Genomic DNA, 26,046 nt, shown 5'->3' with positions numbered 1-26,046 from the left:
TTTGTTTGACTATCCGTCAACACACGGCAGCAATACCTCTACATCATTACTATAGTGATTGAAAGATGGTTATAAAATAGTATTCACAAAACAAATATGTTAAAGACATAGACAGATAAACACACACGAACTATAAACTAATATTAAGAAAATAATTGGATTGAATTTTAAAAGCCCTTGACGTAAAGAAGAAAATAAAAAAAAAAAATAAAAAAGAAGTATGAAGATGTCTTTTCTCTCTTTGTCTCTTTCAGTGGTTATTAGAGTATTAACCTATTCTTAGGCGCAGCAATGAAATTGTGTTTGAGCGATTTACATCTTGAGACATTCCTTCTTCATGTATGTAGAATACCTGGTGTATGATGAAATTGTTTCTATTTATAACTTATTTGACTGCGAATGCCGTAAAAAATAATGTACCACAAAAGCTCAGCCCTCATCAATCATCAAAATGAATGAATATATTTTTGACATGTGTTATGTGTGTATGTTTGTATGAATGTATGAAGTTAGTGCCACTCACTGTGTAGGCTGTGCAAAGCGCAAAACTAGAAAATAGACAAAAAAGACAGGAAAAGAAAAAGAAAAAGAAAAGAGTTTTCACAAATGCCAGTCCATGATGATCTATAGATCATTGTACATAAGAAGAGGTTGTCATCTATATATAGATTCATCCCCAATGACATTGTCATTTAAATAGTCTGTGATCTTCTCCTTTTTAAACAAATGAAATTTTAGCGCGCAGGTCATTTTCTTCTCTCCACTCAACAAACAAGCAAGCAAGCAAACAAACAAACTGAAGCCAAAAAGACCTCAAAGAGTTTCTTAACAGCACCGAAATTAGGAGTTTAAAAACTGATATTACGTTACATTTAGAATCAACTAACCTACATCAATGAGTGCAGCAGTTAAAAGTGCAGACCAACACGCGGAAGGGAGCCATCTCATAAACTTTGTCAACAAGATCATTGGCCAACCTGCCTCATATGCTAACAAGAAGAATTACACTTTTGGTAAAACCTTGGGTGCAGGTTCGTTTGGAATTGTGAGATATGCTAGAAACAACGTCACTGGAGAAGATGTAGCAATGAAGATTATCTTGAAAAAGGCATTAAAGGGAAACGAGGCAATGGTGTTGGAGGAAATCAAGTTGTTGGAGGAGTTGCACAATTCCCACATTGTTGGATTTAGAGATTGGTTTGAAAGCAAGGATAAATTCTACATTGCTACGCAATTGGCCACCGGTGGTGAGTTGTTTGATCGAATAGTTCAGCAAGGTAGATTCACTGAACATGACGCGTCATTGGTTATTATTCAAATGTTGGAAGCACTTCAATACTTGCATGAACGTGATATTGTGCACAGAGACATTAAACCAGAGAATGTATTATACTTAACTCCCAAGACAAATAGTCCTATTGTTTTAGCCGATTTTGGTATTGCCAAACGGTTACAAAACTCCGATGAGAAATTATTGTCGTCAGCTGGATCTTTTGGATATGCCGCACCAGAAGTTATCCTTGGGACTGGACATGGTAAACCATGTGATATTTGGTCATTGGGAGTTGTCACGTATACTATCCTCTGTGGTTACTCACCGTTCAGATCGGAGAATGTTACTGATTTCATTAATGAGGTGAAGCATAATAACGCTGTGATATTCCATGCTGATTACTGGAAAGATGTTTCTAAGGATGCTCGTAGATTTATTGTCAAAGCATTACAGTATAATCCCGACAACAGACCCACGGCCACCGAATTATTGAATCACCCATGGCTCGTATCTATTGCTAAGAAACACACTGATGCCGACTTGTTGCCACAATTGAAGGAACGTTTCGATGCCAAGGCCAAATTTAGACAAGCCATTGAACTTGTTAAATTGCACAATAGGATCAATAAATTGAAAGCAATGCAAACCGAAGAAGATGATGATCCAACAGAAATCAACATGTTTAACTCGAACGGGGATGTGCTGGATGATGATCTGACGAAAAAGTCAGATCACTCAGCGCCATCATCGACTCAAGGCTCTGCTTTGAATAATTGGAAGAAGTTTAATGATTCGTTGAAGGCTACAGACGCAGATTCAATTCATACAAAGTCATCGTTGACTGATACGACTCCTAAACAGAAGGGACTTGAGCCAAAGACAACCGCTGCAGGTGATGCATTTGTGCAGTTGGTCCATGCTGCTTCAAAGAATAAAGAGAGGGTGGAAAGTTATAAGGACAAACAGTAAATGTGTATGTAGTGTATGCTTTTTTAATTAACGTGAAAATAGTACTATAAGGTAAACATTTGGGTGGGAGCTACGAGAAGATTATACTAGTCTGTTGTATTTTTCTTCCACTTTACTTCTCAAGAGCAGCTACAACAGCATGAGTAGCGTGAGTAGCGTGAGTAGCGTGAGTCGAGTGTGACTGAGTGAGTGCTGAAAAAAAAATATAAAAATCTTTACGCAGGAGCTATCATTGAAGAAGAAAGAAAAGACATACATCAAACCATTGACAAAAGCTTACACGGACAACTGATTCAAAACTATCCTCAGCTAGATACGTGAATGAATGGAAATACAAAGAATAGCAACTATGCCCCACCCTTGTTTCTCGATGTCGAGGATAAGACCGAGGAGGCGTTGACAAAGTTTCAGAGCTTGCAAATTTCAACATACCAACTGAAACTGATTGCCGCACCGTCGAATAATAAGCATCCCGAGTACATGACATGTGACTGTGAAGAAGATTGGGACGGCGAGCAAGAAATGAATTTGGCGTGTGGTGAAGACTCCAACTGTATAAATAGACTCACTTCAGTTGAATGTACTAACCGACATTGCCTGTGTGGAGATGATTGTCAAAACCAACGATTTCAGAAACGGCAATATGCCAATGTATCTGTTTTTCAAACAGAGCTCAAGGGGTATGGATTGAAGGCTAATGCAGCCATCTCTGAAGGACAGTTTATTTATGAATACATTGGAGAAGTTATTGATGAAGGATCATTTCGGAAACGGATGGTTGAGTATGACGTGAAAAACTACAAGCATTTTTATTTTATGATGTTGAAGCCCGATGCATTTATCGATGCCACTGAAAAGGGTTCACTTGCTCGGTTTGTTAACCATTCATGCAACCCAAATGCATTTGTCGACAAGTGGGTCGTTGGTGATAAATTACGTATGGGAATATTTGCCAAGAGACGGATTGCCAAAGGTGAGGAAATTACATTTGATTATAATGTAGATAGATATGGGGCTCAATCACAGCCATGTTATTGTGGCGAGCCCAATTGTATTAAGTTTATGGGTGGCAAAAAGCAAACTGATGCCGCATTACTATTACCCGAGGGAATTGCTGAGGCACTTGGCGTTACTTCAAGGGTGGAGAAGGCATGGTTGAAGGAGAATAAGCATTTGCGCAGCGACCAACAGAAAGATGACTCAACGATCAATGAAATGTTTGTCCAGAGTTTGGAAGTCGAACCTATGCAAGATGCCGATGCGTCTAAAGTCATGGCGGCTTTGCTCAAGTCGCAGCAACTGCTGATTATTAGCAAGTTGATTATGAGAATGCACATGACAGATGATCCAGTCGTTAACTCTTTGATGGTGAAATTGCATGGGTACAAGACATTATCAGGTGTTCTACAAAGTGCTGAAGATGAAGTTTTGATTAAAATGATTTTGGAGATTTTATCCAAGTGGCCAGCAATGACCAAGAATAAAATCTCGTCATCGCAAATTGAAGATGTTGTAAAGGAGATTAAAGCTAATTCAAGCAATGATGATATCAAACAACTAGCTTCAGACTTGTTATCACAGTGGTCTGTTTTGGAAATGGCGTATCGTATTCCTAAAATGCCAACATCTGACAAGTCATTGATGGAATCATATGGGAGGGTTTCTAGATCTCCCGAGCACCTGAATGATAATACATCTGGTGCTGCTGCGAATTTTGATCAATTGGCAGAAATTACATCACAGCTGTATTCAGCACCGGTAGGATCAATACCAGTGCCGTCAATTTCAGATCCTAATTTTGGTTTACCTCCAAATTGGCAATCTCAATTTGACCAAAACACTCAGAAATATTATTATTACAACGTATTAACGCGAGAGACTACATGGGACAAACCTGGTGTGACCATACCTACGCGACCTAAACTTCCTACTGGACCCAGCAGCATGATTAATCAACAACCACATACGCCCCACCCAAACCATCAGTACAATTCACAACCACGCACTAACAACAACAATAACAACAATAGCATTGAAGAGGAGATTGCTAGACGTGAAGAAGAGAGGGAAAAACGAGAGAGGGAAGCACGGGCACAAGAGTTGGTGGAGAAGGAGCGTAAATTGAGAGAATTGATTGAGCAAGCAAAGCCAGTCAGGGCCACCCCGGAGCCAGATAAGAAATCCAGACATAAACACATGCATAGACATGAGTTGAGAAAATCTAAACCTGAATTCGATGGTGGTGAAGCTCGTGCTGGTAAAGAGCACAAACACAAACACTCATCACATCATCACAAGAAAAAGAAGGAAAGTAAAGAGTCATCGCTCGAGTCGCAATGGAAACACGTCATGGCTAAACATGTGCCTAATTTACTTAAATCATACGTTGACGAAATAGGCAAAGATAATGTCAAAGGATGTGCCAAGGAAATTGTCAATACTTTGGCTGCACGGGAATCAAGCAGGGGGGCAGCACCATCATCGACTACGGAGTTGGATAAACATAAATTGAAGAAGTTGAAGGAGTATTCTGATACTTATATGGCGAAATTCTTGACTAAATACCGCAGCAAGCATTTGCACGGAAAGAGGAAATTGTACGACGATCATGATGATTCAGCGGAGGTGGGGGTGAGTGAGACAGTTAGTCCGTCTACCAGTGATACTCCCAATGGTACAGGAGAAGACAATAAGAAAATCAAGATTTGAAAATAAGGGTTTGGGTGGATATGGAAAAGAGCGGTATTGAGAGTTGTAAATTCAATGTCCAAAATGAAAAAAAGAAAAGCATGCACCTACATCAATGAGGTTAATTTGTAATATCTCTCTTATCTATTTGATTTTATGTAATGGTAATGTACAAAAAAATTTCCAGTCTATAATAAAACAGGAGCCTATTAATTCTAATGATGGATATAGGGACCCCCGAAAAAGAAAATAAATAACAAAAAAAAAGAATAGAACAGACAATCACAAGATCATCCTCCCGGTGTGATCTATTATACAAGGCATTATGATGATTATATTGATGTTAGATGGTGGATGATGAATGATGTATGATGTATGATGTATGATACAATTGGTGCCTCATTTAATCGGAATTCAACAAATGAGGCAAGTTTTCAATAGATTCAGATCCATAAATGATTTGATAAGTAGCTTCAAAAAGAGGGAAATCATCCAATTTATCAACATTAACCAACAACTCATGCACTTCTTTAGCAGTTACAATACCCTGTGAACTCTGTCCATTCAACAATTTCTTTTCAGCAGCTTCGGCCGATGCACCAGTCTGGGCCATGTATCTACCAACTTTAACATTTCTACCACCAGAGCATGTAGTAATTAAATCAGCAACACCAGCTGATTCAGCCGTAAATGTAGATGCTTTCGATTCGGGGAAAAACATTTCTGAAAACTTGATGGTTTCTAATAATCCAACTCTCATGATGGCTGCTTTGGCATTATCACCCCATCCTAAACCCTCAACAAATCCAACAGCCAAAGCAACCACGTTCTTCAAAGCACCGGCAACCGAAACACCAGCCACGTCTTCAATAACATTGACGTGGAAATAAGGTCTATGGAAAGCCGCCTTCAAGACGTATTCATCAATGTCCTTACCAGGGCCACGGTAGTCGTTGGGTAAAGTGTAGGCAATAGTGGTTTCGGACCATTTACCTCTAGCAACTTCAGGGGCCAAGTTGGCTCCTGATAAAGCACCACATACAATGCCCAACTCTTCAGTGATGTAGGTACTGAGTAATTTACAACCTTCCTTGTTGACTTCTAATCCTTTCAAACAGGAAATGGCTCTAGCGGTTGGTGGTACATTGCCTTTCAATTGTTTCAAGATTTTAGGCAAGAATTGATGAGGCAAGTTAAACACAATCAAATCGGCACCTTCAACCGTCTTTAATAAATCGGGCTCAGCAACCAAGTTTGAAGGTAATTTGACACCTGGCAAGTATTTGATATTGACATTTTGGATATTTATAATATCAGTCAAGTTCTTACCATCGATTTGTTCTTGAAATACCCACATTTTAACATAGTGGCTAAACAAGTGAGGTCTAGAAAGAGCATTTTCAGCCAAAACTTTAGCTATGGTGGTACCCCAGTTTCCTGATCCAATAACAGCAATCTTGAAAGGGTGGTCAGGAGTGAGTGATTGGTGGGAGTTGGGGGCCTTGGTAGGGCTTATGATGTTGGCAACCTGCGATAATCTAGATTGAGCGGATGATGACGACATTGTTCTTGTGGGTTGTTTATTTGAGTGGATAGTTCTGAAGTGGAGTAATAGTGGAGATGGTGGTGAAGGTGGTGGTGTGGGTAGTCTAATTGATAGTCTACTGAGTAGTTTAAACAATGTTAAAAAAATGAAAAATGTGGTTTAATTTGGGAAATTGAAATGTGGGAAAAATGTGATTGTATTTATATACGTATATACTAGTGTTTATTCTTCCGTGGTCTAAGTTAGTTTACTCTATTGTGTTTTTGAGGAAATCTCTTGCAGTTGGTTAATCAGTAGTAGTAAGTCTATTGTATTGTGATAAAAATTTCTATCGGGTATATACTGGAAGAGAAAGAAAAAAAAAAGAAATTTTTTATTCAAATTATGCCAAAGTAGTATTACCTTTTTCAGGCGTTTAAATTTTATTTAACTTTTCAAAGACTTTAAAAAAATTAAAATTTAAAAATCTGTTGGGCTGGCTTTTGGGCTTTTGGTTTGGTTTCAACTCCACATTTCAAATGATTGCTATATGAGTAATACGATTAGATTAGAGATATTGATAACTTATTCAAACGTTGTATGAGAAAAAAAAAAGATGAAAAGAAAAAACCGAGGGGTAGCAATCGTAATTCCAACAGGCAAAAACACCCTAATCCTTCTCTCCCTTAACTCCCTCCACCTATTGTTCTTATGCTTTGAGAAAGAGAGAGAGAGAGAGAGAGAGAGAGAGGAGTCTTCACTAACTAGCATTCTATTCGGAAGACTAAAAACTACTACTGCGAAATCTTTATATCTGGACAATCTTTGTGTTATAAAGTCTGTCTTATTATTTTTAAATAAACCGTTACAAACAAATAAAGAGTCAGTAAAAGAGAAAAGAAAATTATGAAGTCATTATGCAGGTAAAAAGAAAAGAAAATAGAGGACTTATGTCAACCGAGGATGAAAATATTATCTATTTATGTAAGTAGGAGTTAGAAAAATCTAATGCACAAGATTTTGGTCTTACGCAACAACCTAACTGACTCATCCAACCCAAATATGCATTAGAATAAACACACGGCCATGCTATTTCCATTGCAGTATACTATTGTAACCCATGCACATGCATTATCACCGTAGAGGCATCTGCTTTCGTCGTCGGAAATGAGTCCTCAGTGCATAAGTCACATGTATGTATTGATGCTTTGATGACCGTCTCGGCAACCGAGAACAGAAAAAGAATACAAGAACCACAATAGAGAACCGGCAAATTCCAACTGAATTTTGTCCTTGTCCTTATCCTGTCTGCTTCGACCTGAGTCAAAAAATTACTTGGGTGTCTTTTCCCTCGACCCGCTCGTGCGACAATAAAAACAAAAAAAAGACTTTCACAAAAGGCATACAATTTTCTTTTTACCGATATGACTCCATCATCCGCATACAACCACTCACTACTCCAACCTCGTTGATTCGCCTTACCTGCAATAAATCAAAAAAGGTACGCCATTCTTTTACCCAATGGTCACTTGCTTCAATCCCTTCAAGTTAGCATCGGAAAAAAATCAATAACAATTCTGGAGAATAAAATAGTAAACTATGCATCACAGCATATGAAAAAAAAAAATTATTCCGAACGCGCCTTCCTCCTCCTTTGATCCGAGGTGCAAAAATAAAAGGATTCAACTTGTTTGACGTCATTTACGCTTTTTGTTCCCCCATATGCTTTTTCCTTGTCTTTGTCACATTACCGTTGTGAGTTTCTACTAAATGGGGTAAGTGGGGCCATACCCAAAAACAATAAAACAACCAACGAACTAAAACACAAACAAATGCAAAAATAAAAAGAATAAGAAGCTCATTTAAAATGAGGAATACATATATATATATATATATATCCACTTATGTATAATAGTACAAAAACCTCTTCTCCATTAGTGTGAAATCAGCAGTCAAGCAATTGTTGCAAAAAGAAAAGAAAAACTAAGCCAAACAGACAGACAAGTAAAGAAGATTGTAACTGTTTTAAACCTTCCAATCACCCTTTTGGTAACCAAATGTAGGAAACTTTGGTTTCTTGTCATCATCATCTTCATTATTGTCATTATCAGCATTGGTTTTCTTGCGTTTACTTGTCTTTTGTTCCCTCTTACTACTGCCACCAGCAAGACGGTCTATATCTCCATTACTCTCTTCTCCTTCATCATCGTCATCATCCTCTTCTTCTTCTTCTTCGTCTTCTTCATCGTCCTCTTCTTCTTCATCATCGTCTTCTCCCCCCTCGCCATTGTTACCACCAGTGCTACCACCAGTACTCAAAAATGCCAAGTTATCAATGTATAATTTCTTTGTTGCATTTCGTTTACACGTCAACGTTCCAATATGTCTCTTTAACGCATCTTTTCTGGCAAAGCCTTTACCACAGTATTCACAGATGTTTGCCGGTATACTGAGATGTTGCTTTGCGTGTCGTTTCAAATCCGAAGATCGACGAAATGTCATTGAACATTTATCACAAAGAAATTTACGAGCTTGATCTTTGAATGATGATGAGGGTGTTGCTTTCTTGGTCGTTTTCGTTTTCAATTTAGTCGTTGTTGCTGTGTCTGTTGCTCCTGTTGAGGTTATTGCTGAGAACGAAGCTGCTGATCGTTTCCTCAGCTGTAATGCTTGGTGGGTTGCAGAAGTAGTCAACGGCATCGCATCAATCGGCAGTGGGGTGTCATTAAGCAAAGATGTGATGGACGAAGCACGGCCAGCTGGTCTACCAGCAGCAGCACCATGCAAGTAATTCTTATTCTCGCGTTCTCGTTCAGCATCACTCTTCAATTGTAACGGTTCGCCAATTAAAAAGTTCCATCCCAGCTCATTACCAGCTGGATTATACCTACTACTTGAAACTCCTCCTCCGCGACCATGACGACTGTCGCTGGCGATGCCAACGCCAGCACGTTTAGCATCATCAGTAGCAGTACTACTGTTGTTATCACCTCTATTGCCAGCAAATATATTGTTACTTAAATTAGGAAACAGCTGGTAAAACCCTTGTATATTCAATTGTCCTGAATCATTAGCTTCCAACCCTTCCAGTTTAGAAATTGGGTTTCCATGCGGTGAAGAAGCGTATTGCAATCTCGTTAATAAATCCAGTATTGTCGGGTCAACAACTTCTCGACTACTTTGATTGATTCCTTGAGCAGTGGCAACCAAAGCATCTCGAGCCAATCTCAAAAACCGTTGATCTTCATTCTCATTCTCAGGCGTCTTTTCTTTTTTAATAGCTGAAATGTTGGTGTTGCTGGTGGTGTTGCTGATGGCAGTGGATTTAGTTGCCGCATTTAGTGTATTTGATCGTCTTGTATAACTGATATTTGGTTGTAGTGTGGTAGATGTAGGCAACGGCGACGTAGGTAATGGAGACCCATGCGAATTACCAAATAGATAATCTTCTGTTTTCAACTTTTTTGTTGCTGGCGATGATACATTGTTGCTACTATTATTGCCGCTGTTACTTCTATTATTAGTATTTGATTGTGAAGATGTGCTAGGGTACAACGGACTTGCAGGGTTCGGTGAAAACATAGTATAACTCATTCTTCGTTTGAATTGTTGGTTGTGGTCTTGATTCGATTGATATACACGCGAAAAGTTTGGTGACTGTATAGGCGACTGAGATAGATGTTGTCTAACAAATGGAGCACCTAGTTGTGGATGCAGGTGTTGTGACTGTGGTTGTTGTTGTCGAGATAAAAGTGACTCAGGATATCGTGGCGACAGTCGTTGATGCGGCTTTTGAGTTGTACGTAATTGCTGATTATTGATTAGACTAGGAGCAGTCTGCGATGGTAATACTAATGGAACCGTAAATGATGATTCAGTATTATCCCCTCGAGAAGACGGTAACACAAGTGTTTGTCGGCGTCTTGGATAACTGTTTAATCGCTGTAGCGGTGCTCGTTGAGGCTGCTGTGGTTGCTGTGGTTGCTGTGGTTGCTGTGGTTGCTGTGGTTGCTGTGGTTGCTGTTGTTGCTGCTGTTGATCTTGATAATAGTTAGTATCACTATTGTCCAGTTGTTGTTGACTATTCATATAAGCATCGATGCCACTCCCAAACTTTTTTGGTTCTAATACTGTGGTTACTCTAGTGAATTAATAAAATGCAATGGTGTTCTCAAAAACAAAACCTGATATGAGTTCGACTCACACTTTGACACAGGGTACGTTTCGCTCCCTTTATATGTTATAATCATATATTGAAACTCCATAATTTTGATCGTTTAAAAAAAATTGCTTGGTGACTAGAGCCACAGTTTGACGTGATTCTCTTTTGTGTGTGCTAAACTCCATCTTGCACAACATATCCCCCACTTCAATTTTTGCATCCATACTGCGACATGGCTCAACTACGTATATGTGGATCTTTGTTATATCACACACATATCTCGAGACACTTGGCCGTCACTAGAGAGGTTATTTGATTCCCAATGGCTAGAGTTGATTAAATTAGTGAAAAAAAATTTTCATTTTCTCAACTTAAGTATGGTGAGCATTTGCCACTCTTGGAGTGATGTTATATGATAAGTCAGTTTAGTTGGAAGATACATACTAGGAGAAGGCTAGTGTTGGTGGTTGGTAGTAAAAGATTGTAGTTTTGCCACTAAGTTCTAGATCTCATGAGTCCAATAGTAGCGTTTAAACTTAAATATGTTAAAATAAAAAGTGTGGTTCACTTTTTTTTTATTTTTTTTTCTTGTTGTTCTTCTTTAATTTGACACATAATTAAAATTATTGTTAAATTAATTACTTTTACCTTAAATCCTATTGAAGAGTTACGCGTCTTGAAATGATGTAGGTGAATATTTACACCTATTCCACTTCACTTCCAGTTGTGGAAGTGTACGTACAACCACGTCACTGAGCTTTTTCTTCTAATTTGTCAGACACATCGTACTCAAAAATACGCGTATTGCAAAGTAATTTATCATCAAGAATTTTCAAATTTATTTCTTGCACGTGACATATTGTTTTTCTAAAAACAGCAAACGCTCCTTAACCCAACACTATTGTTTGTGTATATATCAATTACACATATCTGTAATTGATAAGCCTCGTGCTTTAATGCTACGGTATATGTAAGGAAGGTTTTTCTTCTTTTCTCGTACTATTGTTTTGAATGGGACATGATCTACATATTATGCATATGTACATGTGGCGAATGGCTCAAGGAAGTAGAACAGGAGAGAAAAAAACAGCTATGGATGTAAACTGACACACAAAGTATGATCAGGGTTCAAACTAGGACTTTGCTACCCTTAAGTACAGTCGTTTGTCTTCATGAAATAGTAAAACAAGCGATTCATGTGCAATTCATGTGCCCTTTTCAACTGTTACAAAAGCCCAAAGTATCAGTAATAAACAGTACATATACATAATACACACATAATGCACACATAATGCACCTGCTGTGCACACTTCCTCATATCCTTGCTGAAGGACGTAATCAGAAAATGTGCGGATTACATCTACTTTAATGTTTTCTTTTATTTGATTTCCCATGTTGAGCATTTTTAAGCCAATTTAGAGCCAATTTTGTAAATTTTTTCATTCAAGTAAACTTAGTCTTTTTCGAATATTTTAGGAGCTTCAAAGCTTTAATACGATTGCCTTTAAAAATGAAAAGGAGAATAGAATCCAAAAACATTCTTTTTCTCCATCACATAAGGAAATTAAAGTAATTTACGTTAACCGCGGTGTCAGATCAAACTTTTGTTAAATGAACACCAAAAATAGAAAGAGAAAGAGAAAGACAAAGAGAAAAAGAAAAATAAATTTTAAATTTCCTTCGTTGCGCTTTTTGTGCGGCACAACAGAAGAAGAAAAAGAAGCAGCAGCAGCAACAACAGCATCGAAGGACCCGACAAAACGAAAAGAAAAAAAAAAAAAATTCTTCAAAACCTCTTTCTTCACTAAAAAGAGTCATACATTGGAACAAGACTCTCTTAAGTAGCAACATCACATTCTAAGCTCATCTACTTTTGAATTGGAAAACTCAAACCCTCAAAAAAAAAATGCTAAGTCTAATTATCACCAATATGGTGCACCCCAACAACCTTCACAACAACAGCCAACTCCGAGCCCAAATCAGCGGCGTCATGGGCTCAACATCACTTGCATGCTGGATAGTCTTACTCATGCCCCAACTAATTGAGCAATGGCGATTGAAGTCAGCCGAGGGGATAGCTATTGGGTTCATCACCATTTGGTTCTGTGGTGATTTGTTTAATTTGGTGGGTGCTATATGGGCTCATTTGTTACCTGAAGTTGTGTTTCTTGCTGTTTGGTTTTGTGTTGCTGATGCGTTGATGATTGCTTCCTATGTTTATTATACCAGGTTTTATAAAAAGAAGAAACATCATCATCATCATTATCACCACCACCAACAGGACCATCATGCCGTTGAAGGTCATGCCGAGCATGAGCATGAGCATGGACAAGGTGAACGTGAATACATTGATGAGTCAGCTCCCTTGCTTCATAGAAGAAGAAGTTCAACCTTGACTGATATTGCATTGGAACCTCAATACCATTCCATTTTTGTGAAATACATCTTGCCCATCATATTTGTCGTTGGCTGTGGAATAGCTGGGTTCTTACTCTCGTCTCCAGAACCACAACCACAACCACCATCAGATCCATCAAACCCCATAGACCCTCCCCCACAAGACGACATCATCGCCCTCGGCCCGCAAATCATGGGATACTGTTCAGCCCTACTCTACTTGGGTGCACGAATCCCACAAATTATTCAGAACTATCAACGCAAATCAGTTTATGGACTTAGTTTACTTTTTTTCCTTTTTTCAACATTAGGTAATTTGACTTATGCCGGACAAATTATCTTTTATAGAAGCGATTGGAATTATATTGTGTTGAACATGAGTTGGTTATTGGGCAGTTTGGGAACCATTGTGGAAGATGTGGTTATTTTTGCTCAGTTTTATATATATAAGGACAATAACGACTCGATAGAGGATGAAGAGAGGGCTTAGTGCATTGAAGTGTGTTTTATACAGATAGTTCTTTTCTTTTTTAATATTTTTTTAGTTTTTTTTGTATGGTTCTCTTTCTTTTTTACTAAATCTGCCTTTTCTTCCTTTTTTTGACTGGTTAATGGAGTTATCTTCTTAAACAAAAGTCAAAAGATGTAAGACTAGATTATCAATTAATAAAATAAATCCAAAATAATAAACATAGTATATATAACATTCAACACTTTATAAAACTAATTAATAAAACTATCGCTCTAAATAAAATAAAACTAAAAAAATTAAATTGTCCCGAAATAAAAATTACTCTTTTTCCCAAAAAATACATTTGATATATCTAAAAATTAAAAATACTCCCTTTAAATGCTTTGATGATTTGCCAGTCCTTTATCTGATTCTTATACTCTTCACCTTTTGCCTGTTGTCCCATTTGTATCTTATCCTTTATTTATTTATTTATTTTATTTTTTTTTTTTTTTTCCCAATGCTAATCTCTGATATCCAATCGATAAAATAAAAAAAACAATTACCCTTTAATATGAACTAAAACCAAAAAATGTAAATGCACTTTAACACAGTAGCATCACCAAACTTAAAGATACTTTTCAAACAAGTCATCTTCCAACCATCCAACTTTTTCAAATGCAGCATACAACCTCGATGCCTTATTGACATCAATTCTACATGCCTTTTGTGCATCAGTTCTCCTAAAAGTCTTGCCCAGTTTAATCTTGTTGACTTTTTCAAAAAAGAATCGTCTTTTAGAATCCATGTATACAGCAATTGGTAATCGCAATATGCTAGCAAGGACAATTTCCCCAGGGTGCAAGTTGGGGTATTTCGACAAATTTGGATCTTGAGATAAATCCATGGGTTGGCCCTTCCATTCAATCTTAAGACATTTGGAGTTGTTGGGTGGCAATGTAGTGGATGCATCGGGCGAAAAGTCCGGTATTGATTCGTCAATTAGCATTTGTTGTTGTACTGCAATTGGAATTGGAGTGCTGCTGCCGCTATTGGTGTTGGTTGGCGCATTTGGTCTGCGCCTCTTCTTAGGTGACGGCGATGGTAATACTGATGAAGAGTCGAAATCACTATCTTCATAGGATTTAGGCACCCTTCTGGTACGTGTTCCTCTAGTTGTTGCTGTGGTGTTGTTGTTGTTGTCTTCTGTTAATTCGTCATTTGAGTCATAATTGAATCTCTTCTTGTACTTGCGAGTTGGTAAGGATGCAATGTAGTTTTTGTTTTCAATTGATGCATTGGTTGTATACTTGTCCAAGAATTCAAATTGATGATTATAGTACTTCTTGGTTGGTTTGATGTTGACGGTGAGAATATAGTCCTTGAAGTTTTCCAACTTGAATTCCTTGCCATTGTTGAGAAACGATGGCTTTGGTTGTGCTTGCTGTATTGGTTGTTGTGCCTCCTGTTTTTCCTCCACTTCATTCTTGGTCTGGTTATTGATCAATTGTGGTAAATGAACTGGCTTATTCAATGGATTCAATTCAGCGTTTCTTTGGTATGGTGACAATGGTGGAGACAAAGGTTGAGAAGTAGATGAAGATGAAGGAGTTGTTGCTGTTGTAGAGTTGACAGTGGAAGTACTTGATTTGTTATTGTTGTTGTTGTTGTTGTTGTTGTTGTGGTTGTGGTTGTGGTTGTGGTGGTTATGGTTGGAAGGTAAGTGAGGCCCAAAATACTCCATTGGTTCATGTACATTGATATGTACTGAAGAAGGTGTAGACATCAATCCTTTTGGTACTTTATCGCTATTTCTGTTGCTGTCGCTCCTATCGTGTGATTCTTTTGACGATGGCATTTTATCTTCGAAGTTGTTGGGAGTAGGACAATTGGGTATAATACTACCATTGATATGGTGATTGTTATCGTTTGAAGTCATTGGGTAGTAGTAAAATGACATTATTAATAGTAAAGCTATATCTAATTGAATATGATTGTAGAAAGAAAGAAAGAAAGAAAGAAAGATGGGGGAAGCAGGTAAGAATTTTTTTTTGATATCTTTTGGTTTCTAGTTTGTATTTATTTATTTGATGTTTCATTATTAAACGCCAGATACCTATTTGTTATGATATATATGTGTTTTATTACTATGATTATATTTTTATTTATTTTTTTTTTATTTTTATTCTTTTTTGTTTACTTTCTTTTTGTTCTTTGTGTTAGTTAAATTGTTAGGGTCATCATAGTATATATGCAGTATCTATTATGTATCACGGTTTTGTTTCTTTTTTGGAAGAGCAATAAAAAGAAATTTAACTTAAATCTTTTACTTTTTACAACAATGGAAATATGCAGAGAGGGTTAATTGATAAAAAAATTTTCTTTCGCTTTTTTAGAATTTCTTTTTTTTTTTCATTGCCTTAAAAGATGGGTTAATCCGAGGGTGTATATGGTATGCTAGTGGAGAAAGAGTAAGTTGTGGTCTTATCGAAGTAACTCAGCATGTAAGTGGGGTCAAGTGTGTGATTAATTGTTGGCTGATATTCCCACTAACTGTAGCGATAAGAAAAAAGAATAGAAAATATTTTTTTTTTTAACTTCACATTCTTTATCGCGTAGGAAAATTTTTTTTTTTGTTTTTCTTCTTTTATTTCTTCCTTTTGTTTTTAATTTCTCAAATAAGCATAAGAAAGTAGAAAAAGAAATTTAACCAAATCGACCGTGTGGCATCCTAACAGCAGTAGTTTAAGATGAATAAAGAAAAAGAAATCAGACACGACATGGAATGGAATATATGTATGTGTGGGTGCCATGCTAAAACTAAAAATAAAATAGTTTCATATGGGGGCGGTGGTAGGTACTGCGCTGAGCTGCGATGTGTTGGGTAATGTTGCAATTTGTTTTCGTTCCGAAAATGTTTTATGTATAGTAACAACAAAGTAGTCGAAGGGTGTAGAGTATACTAGAATGATATAGAACATCGCAGCACAATTGCTTTTTCTATTCATGGGCAAGTCATGGCTGGTTGGATTAGATGAGATGACCTTGAAAAGAAATGACAATATATATATATCTGAGACTAAAAAAGTGTATATGCAGGCTAAGAAAGTATCGTGCATATATATTGCTGCAGTATTACAATGCAAGAGCTGATTGCCTGAAATAGGCAAAATGCAGTTATGAGATATAACCTCTCATATACAAACGTTATCTCCGTATTCTGATTTGTAATACCTTGCCTCCTATGACCAAGTCAATTGCTTCAGCTGTAGATGTGTCATATATATGTATTGTGCAAACTGCTATAATACATAGCCAATTAAGGCCCTTCAATTCAGTGAATCAGTCATTTCAAATGTATAGCGCATGACACAAGATTAGTGTCAGGCACTTTTGTGTCCGTTATTTGCTATAATGACAGACAGTCAGTCAGTCACAAAAGAAAAAAAGAAATTTAATTATTTGTATTATTTGGTCGTGTGGTTATTTGTTATCTTTTTTTTTTGTAGAGGTGGGGTAGATTTACAGAGGGGCAAAACAAAAATAAAAATTATATTATGTTTTTTTTTTCCAGGAGTATAGAATACATCTTAGTTTATACGAAAGATTCAATTAGACATGCCATTGACAGACTTAGTATTATAATCATCAACTTTTGCCCACTCAATTGCAAAAGCTGACTAATCCAATTGAATTTTTACATCAGTCAGTGAAAAGAGTCAAAAAAAAGAAAGACGAAATAGAAATAGAACGATATTAGTAATGACGCATTATTTCTTTGTGTAGATACTGCATATTAACAATTTTCTTTATACTATCTTAAACACAAAAAAAAAGAAAGAAAATTCTTTATTACATTTTACTATTTGATGATTGGTTAGTAACCAACTCATGCGGTGTATTGAATAACCGATAGATGCAATTATGTAATCAAATACGATTTCTACTAACCATCCAAAACCCCAAAACCCCAAATCTACCTCGCTAATAATGACCTTGGCGTTTTCCACCTCTGGTCGCAAGTTAGTAGCGTACGATTTGAAGAAGAAGTATTCCTTTTGTATAATTGCAGAAACGGTAAATGAATTGGTGTTTCTATTTGCATGCTAGATAGTATGAGTGGTGACAGGGAGGGGTAGCAACCACCCTTCTACTAGCCTTTTGATGATGTCAATGAGCTATTTGCCGAAATAGAATTCTTGTTTTATGTAGCCGCTGTTGTAAACACCGTTCTTATTTACCCAATTGGGATATCTTATTTAATGTAAGTACAAAAAGATTCTACGACACTAAAGTTTCTACGACAATAAATTTTGTGACTTCATCTGAAAAAAGGTGTGTACCTCTACCAAAAATGTACTGTATTTTCTTTTTTCGTGAAGCATCAACTATAACCATCAGCTATCTGCTTCTCCAGTCTTACCACATAGGGTATGCTAAGGAAAATGATTGACTATACTAATAAAGTATGTCTTGCGCCTATGGTTAGAAGTGGTGAACTTCCGATACGACTCCTATCGCTTAAATATGGTTGTGATTTAGTTTGGTCACCAGAATTGATTGATAAAAAATTGATCTCAACTACTCGTGTTGAAAATACCCACTTGGGAACTATTGACTACATTGCTAAAAACAACAACCACAATAGCAAGAAGTCTTCTAATCACGAGACTGTTGTATTTCGCAAACACCCTAATGAAACGGGGAAATTAATATTACAATTGGGTACATCTGATCCTGATCTAGCTGTCGAAGCAGCAGCAAAAGTGGTTCAGGACGTTGATGGCATAGACTTAAACTGCGGTTGCCCTAAATCGTTCTCTACTCATTCAGGCATGGGTGCCGAACTTTTAAAAACTCCCGATCTCCTATGTTCAATCTTGACTAATTTGGTCACTAAAGTGGGCAAACCAAATAATAAGCCAATCAGCTGTAAAATTCGATTATTGCCCAATTACGAAGCATCGCATTCCCTAGTTAAACAAATCTGTGAAAGTACCGGTATTGCAAATTTAACCATTCATTGCCGGACCCCTATTATGAGAAATCGACAAGATCCAATTTGGAATTATTTACCAAAATTAATTCCATTAATACAATCATATGGAATTAGTGTGGTTCTTAATGGGAATTTCCAATCGCGATTGGATTTAACCACAGTTCAACAAGCTTTACATAATGACAAGTTGAGTATCATGATTGCCGAAGCCGCCGAGTCTAACCCATCAGTATTTGTCCCATTTGGTGGCAATCAATCAGCGCAATCGCAAAACCAATTGATTAATGAAATATATGCAATCGGATTGAAATATCATTTGTACTCAGGTACAAAATTCATGATTATGAATCTCATCCCCGGTAAATCGAAATATTATCAAAAATTCTCACAACTGAAGAATTTCGAACAAATGAAGAGTATACTCGAAGAATTAAATAATGATGCCGATAAATCAGACAAGATTTTTCAAATTATGAATAAAAATTGCCAAAAACTGGTATTTTGGCAAGACGCCAAGGCATTTGAACAGCAAATAACTGGCCCAAGACGCGATGAAGTATTGCAGTTTTTCAACCAATGGGAAGAAAGTGAAATGTTGAAGGATTTGAATGATTCGCCAACAAAGAGAACGATGGATATACCAAAACATAAAGTCAAGCGACAAAAGAAACAACAAAATGATAAAGGACAAAGTGAAGAAAACGGAAGGCAGCTTGAACAAGCGGATGCAAAGCTTGAAGCTCAAGCTATAGCTAGTAATAGAGTCAATGAACAAAAAGTACAGCTTGTGTAAATTTTGTGGGATGTATATAGATATTAGGTTAAATTTTATAGAGTGATAGACACAACCGTTTAATTAAACACATTTGTTATAGAATTTCTACTATAGAACGACTAAAGCCAATAATACACATGTGCGCTTTCTTTGTGGGTTTTACAATATAATAATAACCCTTTATGTACAAAAAAACATCATTCTTTTCGTCGTTAGTATCACACTGCTAAATCTCCTCTGTATCTCCTTCTCCTTCTCTTTCTCCTTTACTTCACCATTTACTTCAATCCATGCTTAAGACCACACCATAATCCAGCAGCACCTGCCATCAACGCACTCGAATAAGCCATAGGTTTCAACCCTTTACTACTTCTAAACAATGCCCCAGCCAACGCACCAGCCACCACCGAATTCACATCATCGTGTTTACCCCTAACACCATCCAAAGTCGAGTCAATTAAATTATAGGTCAATGCTAACACACCGGCATTATTACCCAAGAATGGTCCTCTTTTGGTAATATTGTTCAAAATATGATTCAATTGAACTTTGCCCGGAGAATTTGCCGGTAAAGTTTTTACACCGTGCTGGAAACCCAGTAACCCACCTAATCCAAGACCAATGAGGTATACGGCACCAGTTCCATAACATAAATCATCGGTCCATGATCTGCTGGGGATTATACCTTGAGAACCTTCGACTTGGTTTAATTTTTCTTCTTCGAGGTCCAAGTATTCGATTCCTTTGTCTAATCCGGCTAATGGATGGAGCAATGATGCATATGAGGAGGTGGAAGTGTTATTAGATGCGTTGTTGTGGATTGAACCTGGGGTTGATATGATGGTTTGTACATCGGAGACTTCTTTTGGGTCGAATCCTAATCTTTCTTTAAGTGACTCATCATTTGAAGAAGCCTGTTGTTGCTGCTGTTGTTGTTGGGGCTTACCAAATATCCAAGACATATTGCTATGAGTTGTATGTATATGTATATGTATGGTCTTTTAAAAGATGTGATGGGTGAAGTTTAGATTTGGTTTTGATGATGTAATTGTGGAAAACTTTGCAAAATTATCTAACGTAGACAAGGTAATGTTACAAGCCAAAAATAGGGTGTCGTTTGATGATTTCCTGAATGCCAAATAAGTTTATAGAACTTCCAAGACAAGGATGTATATATATGTATAACAATAGCACTTAATAACCCGTTTGATTAATGAAATGCAAAAAAAAAAAAAAAATTTATTGAAGTTTGAAAAATTAAAATTAAAATTTTTCTCTCTGTCTCTCTCTCTCTGTGTTTGTTTGTTTGTTTGTCTCTCAGTCTCTTCTTTAAAAGAGTAACCGATCGGAATACAAAAATCAAACAAAAGACTTTGAACAAAAGGTTGCAAATTAAATATACATCATCCATCAGACATAAACACTCAATTGGTTTGGAGCATTGAATAGTAGAAGTAGGTAACTTCTAGTAGAGAGAAGACTATTTAAAAATTTTGTTTTACTCTTTATGGCTGGTTTGTATATATATATATATAACACCTCATTTTGACTCTACTGTTCCACAACTTTAAAAAAAGAAAGATTGCTGTTCTTTATAAAGAAGAGCAGCTACTGACTGATCAGTTTCCCATTTATGTTGAAAGTGCTAGTCAGCTCTAACTGGCGTTTCATTTACATTCATTGAGGTAGTCTTGTCGAGACCTGCATATAAGCAGGTGTGAGGAAATTACCAGACTTTTGAAGTACAATTCTTGCACTAGCATTCCCATTTAGATCAAATTATAGGAAAGAAATAAACTTGTAAACAGGCATACACTCTCCCAACCAGACACAATGACAGATACAAGCCCGTCGTTGGAACCCCCTCTGAATGCTGACAAACCCCATACATATGCAGAATCCCTCAGAAATTCAATGCCAGATCAACAACAATTACCAATTATAGAGTCGCAGATCCACCTAAATCTTGTCCCGCCATTGAACTTCTCGTTAGTTGAAGACGGCATTTATCGATCTGGGTTCCCCATGGAAATCAACTACCCTTTCCTCCAACAACTCAATCTCAAAACAATTATATATCTCGGCGATTTGGGCCACGAAACACTATCACCGTCATCATCCACCATCAAAAAGAAGAAGAAGAAGAAAAAGGATAAGGATGGCTCAACGGAAATATTCAACCAATATGTCAACTGGATCAACAATCAGAATGAAATCACATTTCACAATCTCCTAATTGAATCCTCACAAGAACCATTCAACAAATCACAAGAAAATGAACAGAGTTTGGCCAGTTTAACAACTGCATTGCATTTGATCTTGGATAAATCAAATTACCCCATCTTGGTTCATTCGAATAAAGGTAAGCATCGAACGGGGCTATTTATAGGATTGATGAGAAAATTACTTCAAGGATGGTGTCTTTCTGGTATATTTGAAGAATATGAAAAATTCGCCATGGGGAAATTTGAATATGATTTGGAATTGATTGAGATTTGGCAACCGGAATTGTTTATTGATGATGAAAAGAAACCAAACTTTATACGATTGTAAAGTGGCAGAAAATGGAAAACGGAAAATTGCACATTTTATGAAGACTATTTGTTGCAATACCGTTAAATTCGATTGCAGTCATAGGGTAGAATAGTGAAATTAGAAGTCTAATGCAACAAGGAGGGGTGTGTGTGTATGGGAGACCTCACATAACCTCATTATTACCCTGTACTACCATACACCAACAACATAGAGACTGCCTAGTTCTAGAATCGAAATAGCATCTACACTGCTTATAAATAAATAAAAACTCCATTTCAATACATAAATATATCCCAGCTAAGAGTTATTCTTCAATTCACGTAGCTTGTCCATCACCTCATCCGGATCACTCAAGCCAGTCTTTTCTTGCACTTGAGGATCCTGCAATCGCATAAACGGATTATACTGTAATTCATCACCAATGGTTGACTTTCCAGTAGTGTATTCATTCTCGCCACAAAACAGTTTCAACCTATCAATGGCCTCATTTTGCAAGATCTTGCTTGAGAATTTGACATTTGATTTAGTATATTCGTGACCTGGGTAGACTTTAGTATCTTTAGGTAAATTGGCCAATATTTTATTCAAAGCAACATTCATTTCAGCACCGGTGCCTTCAAAGAAACGACCACATCCACTAATGAATAACGTATCTCCTGTGAAAACTGCCTTTTCTCCAGTCTTGGCATCTTTGACATAATAACATATCGAGTCCTGAGTATGGCAAGGAGTATGTAAGGCAGTGATTGACAAATTATCTCCCAAGTCTATCACTTCTTCATGTGATGGTGTGTATGTCACCAATGGCGAATCTTTGCCAGCAATAATTGGCAAATCAGGATACTTTTTATGGAAAAATGGGTTACCATCAGAATGATCATAATGGTGATGAGTATTAACAATAGCCTTCAACTCATATTGTAGCCTTTTCGAATTGATATAAGATGTGACTTCTTCAGGAACTGCTGAATCTATTAACCAGGCATTTTTCGATTTATCGTCAATCAACAAGTAGGCATAATTATCTCCGTGGCCCCATCTCATAGGAATTGATTCAATATGCATTTTCCGTAATTGCTTAAAGTGATTGAGTAGTCTAGCAGCAGCAGCAGTAGTAGTAGTAGTAGTAGCAGTTGGAAAGGATCTGAGGATCATTCAGATGGAAAATAAAGACTCTTTGTTCAAAATGGAGGCAAAAATTAAATTCCCAATCTGAACAGAAAAATAAAATAAAAGAACAGTTAAGCATCTTGTGAACGTTGCGCAATTTTTCTTTTATTTTTTTTTTTTTTACCCCAATGTTCGGAGTTAAATTCTACGAACTACAACTCAGTTGTTAACAATATTACTCATTAGCAATAACTTTGTCAACTACACAGATACATAACCAGCATTGGATGCAGCACAGCTTCTAACTATACTCCCCACTTCTTTGCCTCCATTCCTTCCGGTGGCGATGTTTCAAACTCTTTATTTCGCGCCTCTTCCCAATTAGTCGTCAACACGGTACCATTACTCTGCACATAGGACTTCATCATGGCTCGTCTTGAATCTTCATCCATATCTTTAAACAAAGTTTGGAAAAAGTCCTTTTGTTCACCATCCTTATCATCATCTACTTTAAAATTATTCCAGTTGATCTTCTTCTTGGAGCTAGAAGGATAGGCAGTAGCATTAGGTTCTTCTTGAGTCGAGGCATCTTGCTCTTTTTCCAACGATGGCCATTTTCCCGATTCCTTCTTCCTCAATGTGATTTCCAACTTGGTTGAGTAAAGTTTGTATTTGGATTCTGCAGCGTCAATTTCGGCATATAATGGATCAAGGTTGTAATTGTATTCGGATCCAGTGGCACCAGGGAATGATATCGATACAGAGTTTTGCTCAAAGTGAACATCTAGTTTATCCTCCTTTACGTTTTTAGCGTAAATTGTAATGATAATCTCCTCATTAGTTTGATACCAATCATCTCTAATTTTGACATTTAAAGGAGCAATCTTGTTGATAACGTCGACATTTGTCGATCCCTTAGCATCATTTTCCCGCTGCTCCTTTGGTGGCTTCGTCTCGTCCTCGTCTACACTTAGCTCCTCAATTTTTGGCAAATCCTTCTTTTTCTCCTCAACCACATCCAGGTCTTGGGTTTGAAACACATCAACATCATCGTCACCATCGTCGCTTTCCTCAACATCCCACTCCGGGTGGTTTTTCAAGTCAAACTCACATTTATTCTTCCAAAACTCGATAGTGGACTCCTTGCAATCGTACTCTTGTGCTTTCTTAAATTGGGACAATGCCATCTTTATCTTCTTTTCCTGGTAATACACCAATGCCAACTTGAAATAGCACAACCCAATATCAGATCTTCTTCCTCTATCATTTGCAATTGTAAACGCAGTGGAAATATCTCCTTTAGCTTGATCCAAATTCTTCAACTTTTGATATGCTACTGATCGCTTAAGAAACGCTTGAAACGCTTGTGGGTTTTCTTTAATGGCTTGCGAAAACAATTGAATTGCACCTAGGTAATCCTTTGACTTGATTGCCTCATCACCCTCCTTAATTAATTTCTCAATAGCCATGGCTTCGGTACTGATAGTAGCTCTCGTGGTATACGTCTACTGGTTTCAAAAAAAAAAAAGCTTCTACAATATTCTGATTCAATTTCGCGCTATTTTTTTGCTGTTGTTGTTACCTTATATATATAACATCTACACAAACGGGTAAACTGCCTTTACCAAATCCTTGCTAAAAAGGCTAATTTCCCCTTTGCTTCCTTGCGTCTTTCAAAATTAGGCAACATTAACCAAAGTATTGTCATGGAAGTGTACAAGGCAATAAATACAGGCAAAACAACAAACGTGCCTACCTTTTCTGACAACAACCCCACAATGAATGGAAACAATGCCCCACCAGAAGACCCAAACGCAGTCATTATTGTCAATGACACCAACTGAATTTTTCTAGGAATTAAACCTTTTTGAGCACTGAATGTAACTAGTAAAGGATAGTTTGGACCTATAAAGACTCCGGCTATTGACACTAGTACGGCCTCGAGAACAAATAATGTGATTCCCCAGGTCAAGCCCACCAACACAATTGACAATACTGAAATCACAACAACCCCTCGCTTCAACCCGATGTATTTGTGAATTGGGCGAGTCAATATCAACCGTCCTAGTGTCAACCCAGCCCATAAGCCGGAAGCAACATAACCTGTTGTCTTCTCACTTGAGTGTCTATAGTCTAATAAGTAGGTCACAATCCATCCAGCCAAAGACACTTCTGCCCCTTGATAGAATAAACAAAAGAAAGCAATCAACCATGTGACATGGTTTTGCAAGGCCAAGATCATATCCAGAGGTGGCTTGGATGTAGCATTTGTAGTATCGCCTCTATCACCCAAATCCGACATTTCGATTCCCTGGGACACATCCTCATCATGATCCCACGGTTTCAAATCCTCGTCAGCATTCTCAAACGAGTAAAACAAATTGAGTGCAGTTATTATCATCATTCCAAGCAAGATCAAGTAAAAGTAATGCCATTTAATACCCCTGTTCACCATACTGGTGGCTATTAATGGTGCGACTGTGGCTCCAATACCATATCCACCATGATAGTACGACAAATACGTAGACTGTTTATCTAGCCGACTTAGAAAGATGTTACACTGTGCCGCGGCCATTGCAAATCCACAACCACCAAAAAAGAACCCAATAACAATAACGGGGAATACCGTGCCACTTGAAACCAAGGCATAGAAAATGCAACTGCACAAGTTCGCCACAGGGAAGCAATATCTCTTTCCCAACCACGGCTGGATTTTGTGAGACATGGAAGCCACCACTATAAAACCAATTGCGTTGCCGATCCAAATACAGGAGGTCACTGCGTAATTGATACCGTATGCAGCTTCAATGTAAGGCAATAAAGCACCAGGAGCAGCATCGCTGAATCCTCCAGTAAAATTAAACAAAACACACGAAAGTATCCTCCATCTATTCTTTGGTGGGTTTGTTGATGTCATCAAGACTTCACCAGAAAGAGGAGCACTCTGCAGCGGCTCCAAATCATGAGAGTCCACAGAATGGTTACTTGACGTATGTCTAGTCTCAATTTCAATCGAAAGTTCATCGTCACTTAAACTGGTACGAGAAGAACTCCTCGATTCCTGAATCGACGGCCTCGAGGGCTCATAATTGTCAATTGAATGTCTTGATGTACTACCGAACCTATGCATGATGAAATATTACCAATTGGAATCAGTGCTCA

The 26,046-nt window shown here is 37.4% G+C and overlaps 12 protein-coding genes across 12 annotated transcripts; 5 read left to right on the top strand and 7 right to left on the bottom strand. All coding sequences in view use genetic code 12, as the record gives it.

The window, feature by feature from the left end:
* Positions 1-895: 895 nt before the first annotated feature.
* CMK2 (calmodulin-dependent protein kinase) lies at positions 896-2,242 on the top strand (the record flags this gene model as incomplete). Its single annotated transcript, XM_051816625.1, has 1 exon — positions 896-2,242. The coding sequence occupies one exon, from the start codon at positions 896-898 to the stop codon at positions 2,240-2,242; it is 1,347 nt and encodes a 448-aa protein (XP_051670072.1).
* Positions 2,243-2,563: 321 nt separating this feature from the next.
* On the top strand, positions 2,564-4,951 carry SET2 (histone methyltransferase; the record flags this gene model as incomplete). The annotated part of the gene is made up of 1 exon (XM_051816624.1): positions 2,564-4,951. One exon carries the CDS (start codon positions 2,564-2,566, stop codon positions 4,949-4,951), a length of 2,388 nt encoding a protein of 795 aa, XP_051670071.1.
* A 382-nt stretch (positions 4,952-5,333) lies between these two features.
* Positions 5,334-6,494, bottom strand: GPD1 (glycerol-3-phosphate dehydrogenase (NAD(+)); the record flags this gene model as incomplete). Its single annotated transcript, XM_051816623.1, has 1 exon — positions 5,334-6,494. One exon carries the CDS (start codon positions 6,492-6,494, stop codon positions 5,334-5,336), a length of 1,161 nt encoding a protein of 386 aa, XP_051670070.1.
* Positions 6,495-8,480: 1,986 nt separating this feature from the next.
* Positions 8,481-10,851, bottom strand: CANMA_004353 (uncharacterized protein; the record flags this gene model as incomplete). Its single annotated transcript, XM_051816621.1, has 2 exons — positions 8,481-10,596; positions 10,844-10,851. 2 exons carry the CDS (start codon positions 10,849-10,851, stop codon positions 8,481-8,483), a joined length of 2,124 nt encoding a protein of 707 aa, XP_051670069.1.
* Positions 10,852-12,547: 1,696 nt separating this feature from the next.
* On the top strand, positions 12,548-13,504 carry CANMA_004352 (uncharacterized protein; the record flags this gene model as incomplete). Its single annotated transcript, XM_051816620.1, has 1 exon — positions 12,548-13,504. One exon carries the CDS (start codon positions 12,548-12,550, stop codon positions 13,502-13,504), a length of 957 nt encoding a protein of 318 aa, XP_051670068.1.
* Positions 13,505-14,093: 589 nt separating this feature from the next.
* CANMA_004351 (uncharacterized protein) lies at positions 14,094-15,404 on the bottom strand (the record flags this gene model as incomplete). The annotated part of the gene is made up of 1 exon (XM_051816619.1): positions 14,094-15,404. One exon carries the CDS (start codon positions 15,402-15,404, stop codon positions 14,094-14,096), a length of 1,311 nt encoding a protein of 436 aa, XP_051670067.1.
* A 2,494-nt stretch (positions 15,405-17,898) lies between these two features.
* On the top strand, positions 17,899-19,257 carry SMM1 (Smm1p; the record flags this gene model as incomplete). The annotated part of the gene is made up of 1 exon (XM_051816618.1): positions 17,899-19,257. The coding sequence occupies one exon, from the start codon at positions 17,899-17,901 to the stop codon at positions 19,255-19,257; it is 1,359 nt and encodes a 452-aa protein (XP_051670066.1).
* Positions 19,258-19,517: 260 nt separating this feature from the next.
* On the bottom strand, positions 19,518-20,201 carry TIM23 (protein transporter; the record flags this gene model as incomplete). The annotated part of the gene is made up of 1 exon (XM_051816617.1): positions 19,518-20,201. The coding sequence occupies one exon, from the start codon at positions 20,199-20,201 to the stop codon at positions 19,518-19,520; it is 684 nt and encodes a 227-aa protein (XP_051670065.1).
* Positions 20,202-21,072: 871 nt separating this feature from the next.
* On the top strand, positions 21,073-21,792 carry CANMA_004348 (uncharacterized protein; the record flags this gene model as incomplete). The annotated part of the gene is made up of 1 exon (XM_051816616.1): positions 21,073-21,792. One exon carries the CDS (start codon positions 21,073-21,075, stop codon positions 21,790-21,792), a length of 720 nt encoding a protein of 239 aa, XP_051670064.1.
* Positions 21,793-22,071: 279 nt separating this feature from the next.
* Positions 22,072-22,929, bottom strand: GLO2 (hydroxyacylglutathione hydrolase; the record flags this gene model as incomplete). Its single annotated transcript, XM_051816615.1, has 1 exon — positions 22,072-22,929. The coding sequence occupies one exon, from the start codon at positions 22,927-22,929 to the stop codon at positions 22,072-22,074; it is 858 nt and encodes a 285-aa protein (XP_051670063.1).
* A 260-nt stretch (positions 22,930-23,189) lies between these two features.
* On the bottom strand, positions 23,190-24,353 carry SGT1 (co-chaperone; the record flags this gene model as incomplete). Its single annotated transcript, XM_051816614.1, has 1 exon — positions 23,190-24,353. One exon carries the CDS (start codon positions 24,351-24,353, stop codon positions 23,190-23,192), a length of 1,164 nt encoding a protein of 387 aa, XP_051670062.1.
* A 152-nt stretch (positions 24,354-24,505) lies between these two features.
* CANMA_004345 (uncharacterized protein) lies at positions 24,506-26,014 on the bottom strand (the record flags this gene model as incomplete). Its single annotated transcript, XM_051816613.1, has 1 exon — positions 24,506-26,014. The coding sequence occupies one exon, from the start codon at positions 26,012-26,014 to the stop codon at positions 24,506-24,508; it is 1,509 nt and encodes a 502-aa protein (XP_051670061.1).
* Positions 26,015-26,046: the final 32 nt, after the last annotated feature.

Source organism: Candida margitis, assembly GCF_024628925.1.
Source record: "Candida margitis strain CBS 14175 chromosome Unknown scaffold52, whole genome shotgun sequence".
Lineage (NCBI taxonomy): Eukaryota > Fungi > Ascomycota > Pichiomycetes > Serinales > Debaryomycetaceae > Lodderomyces > Lodderomyces margitis.
This window is presented reverse-complemented; position numbering and strand designations above follow the sequence as displayed.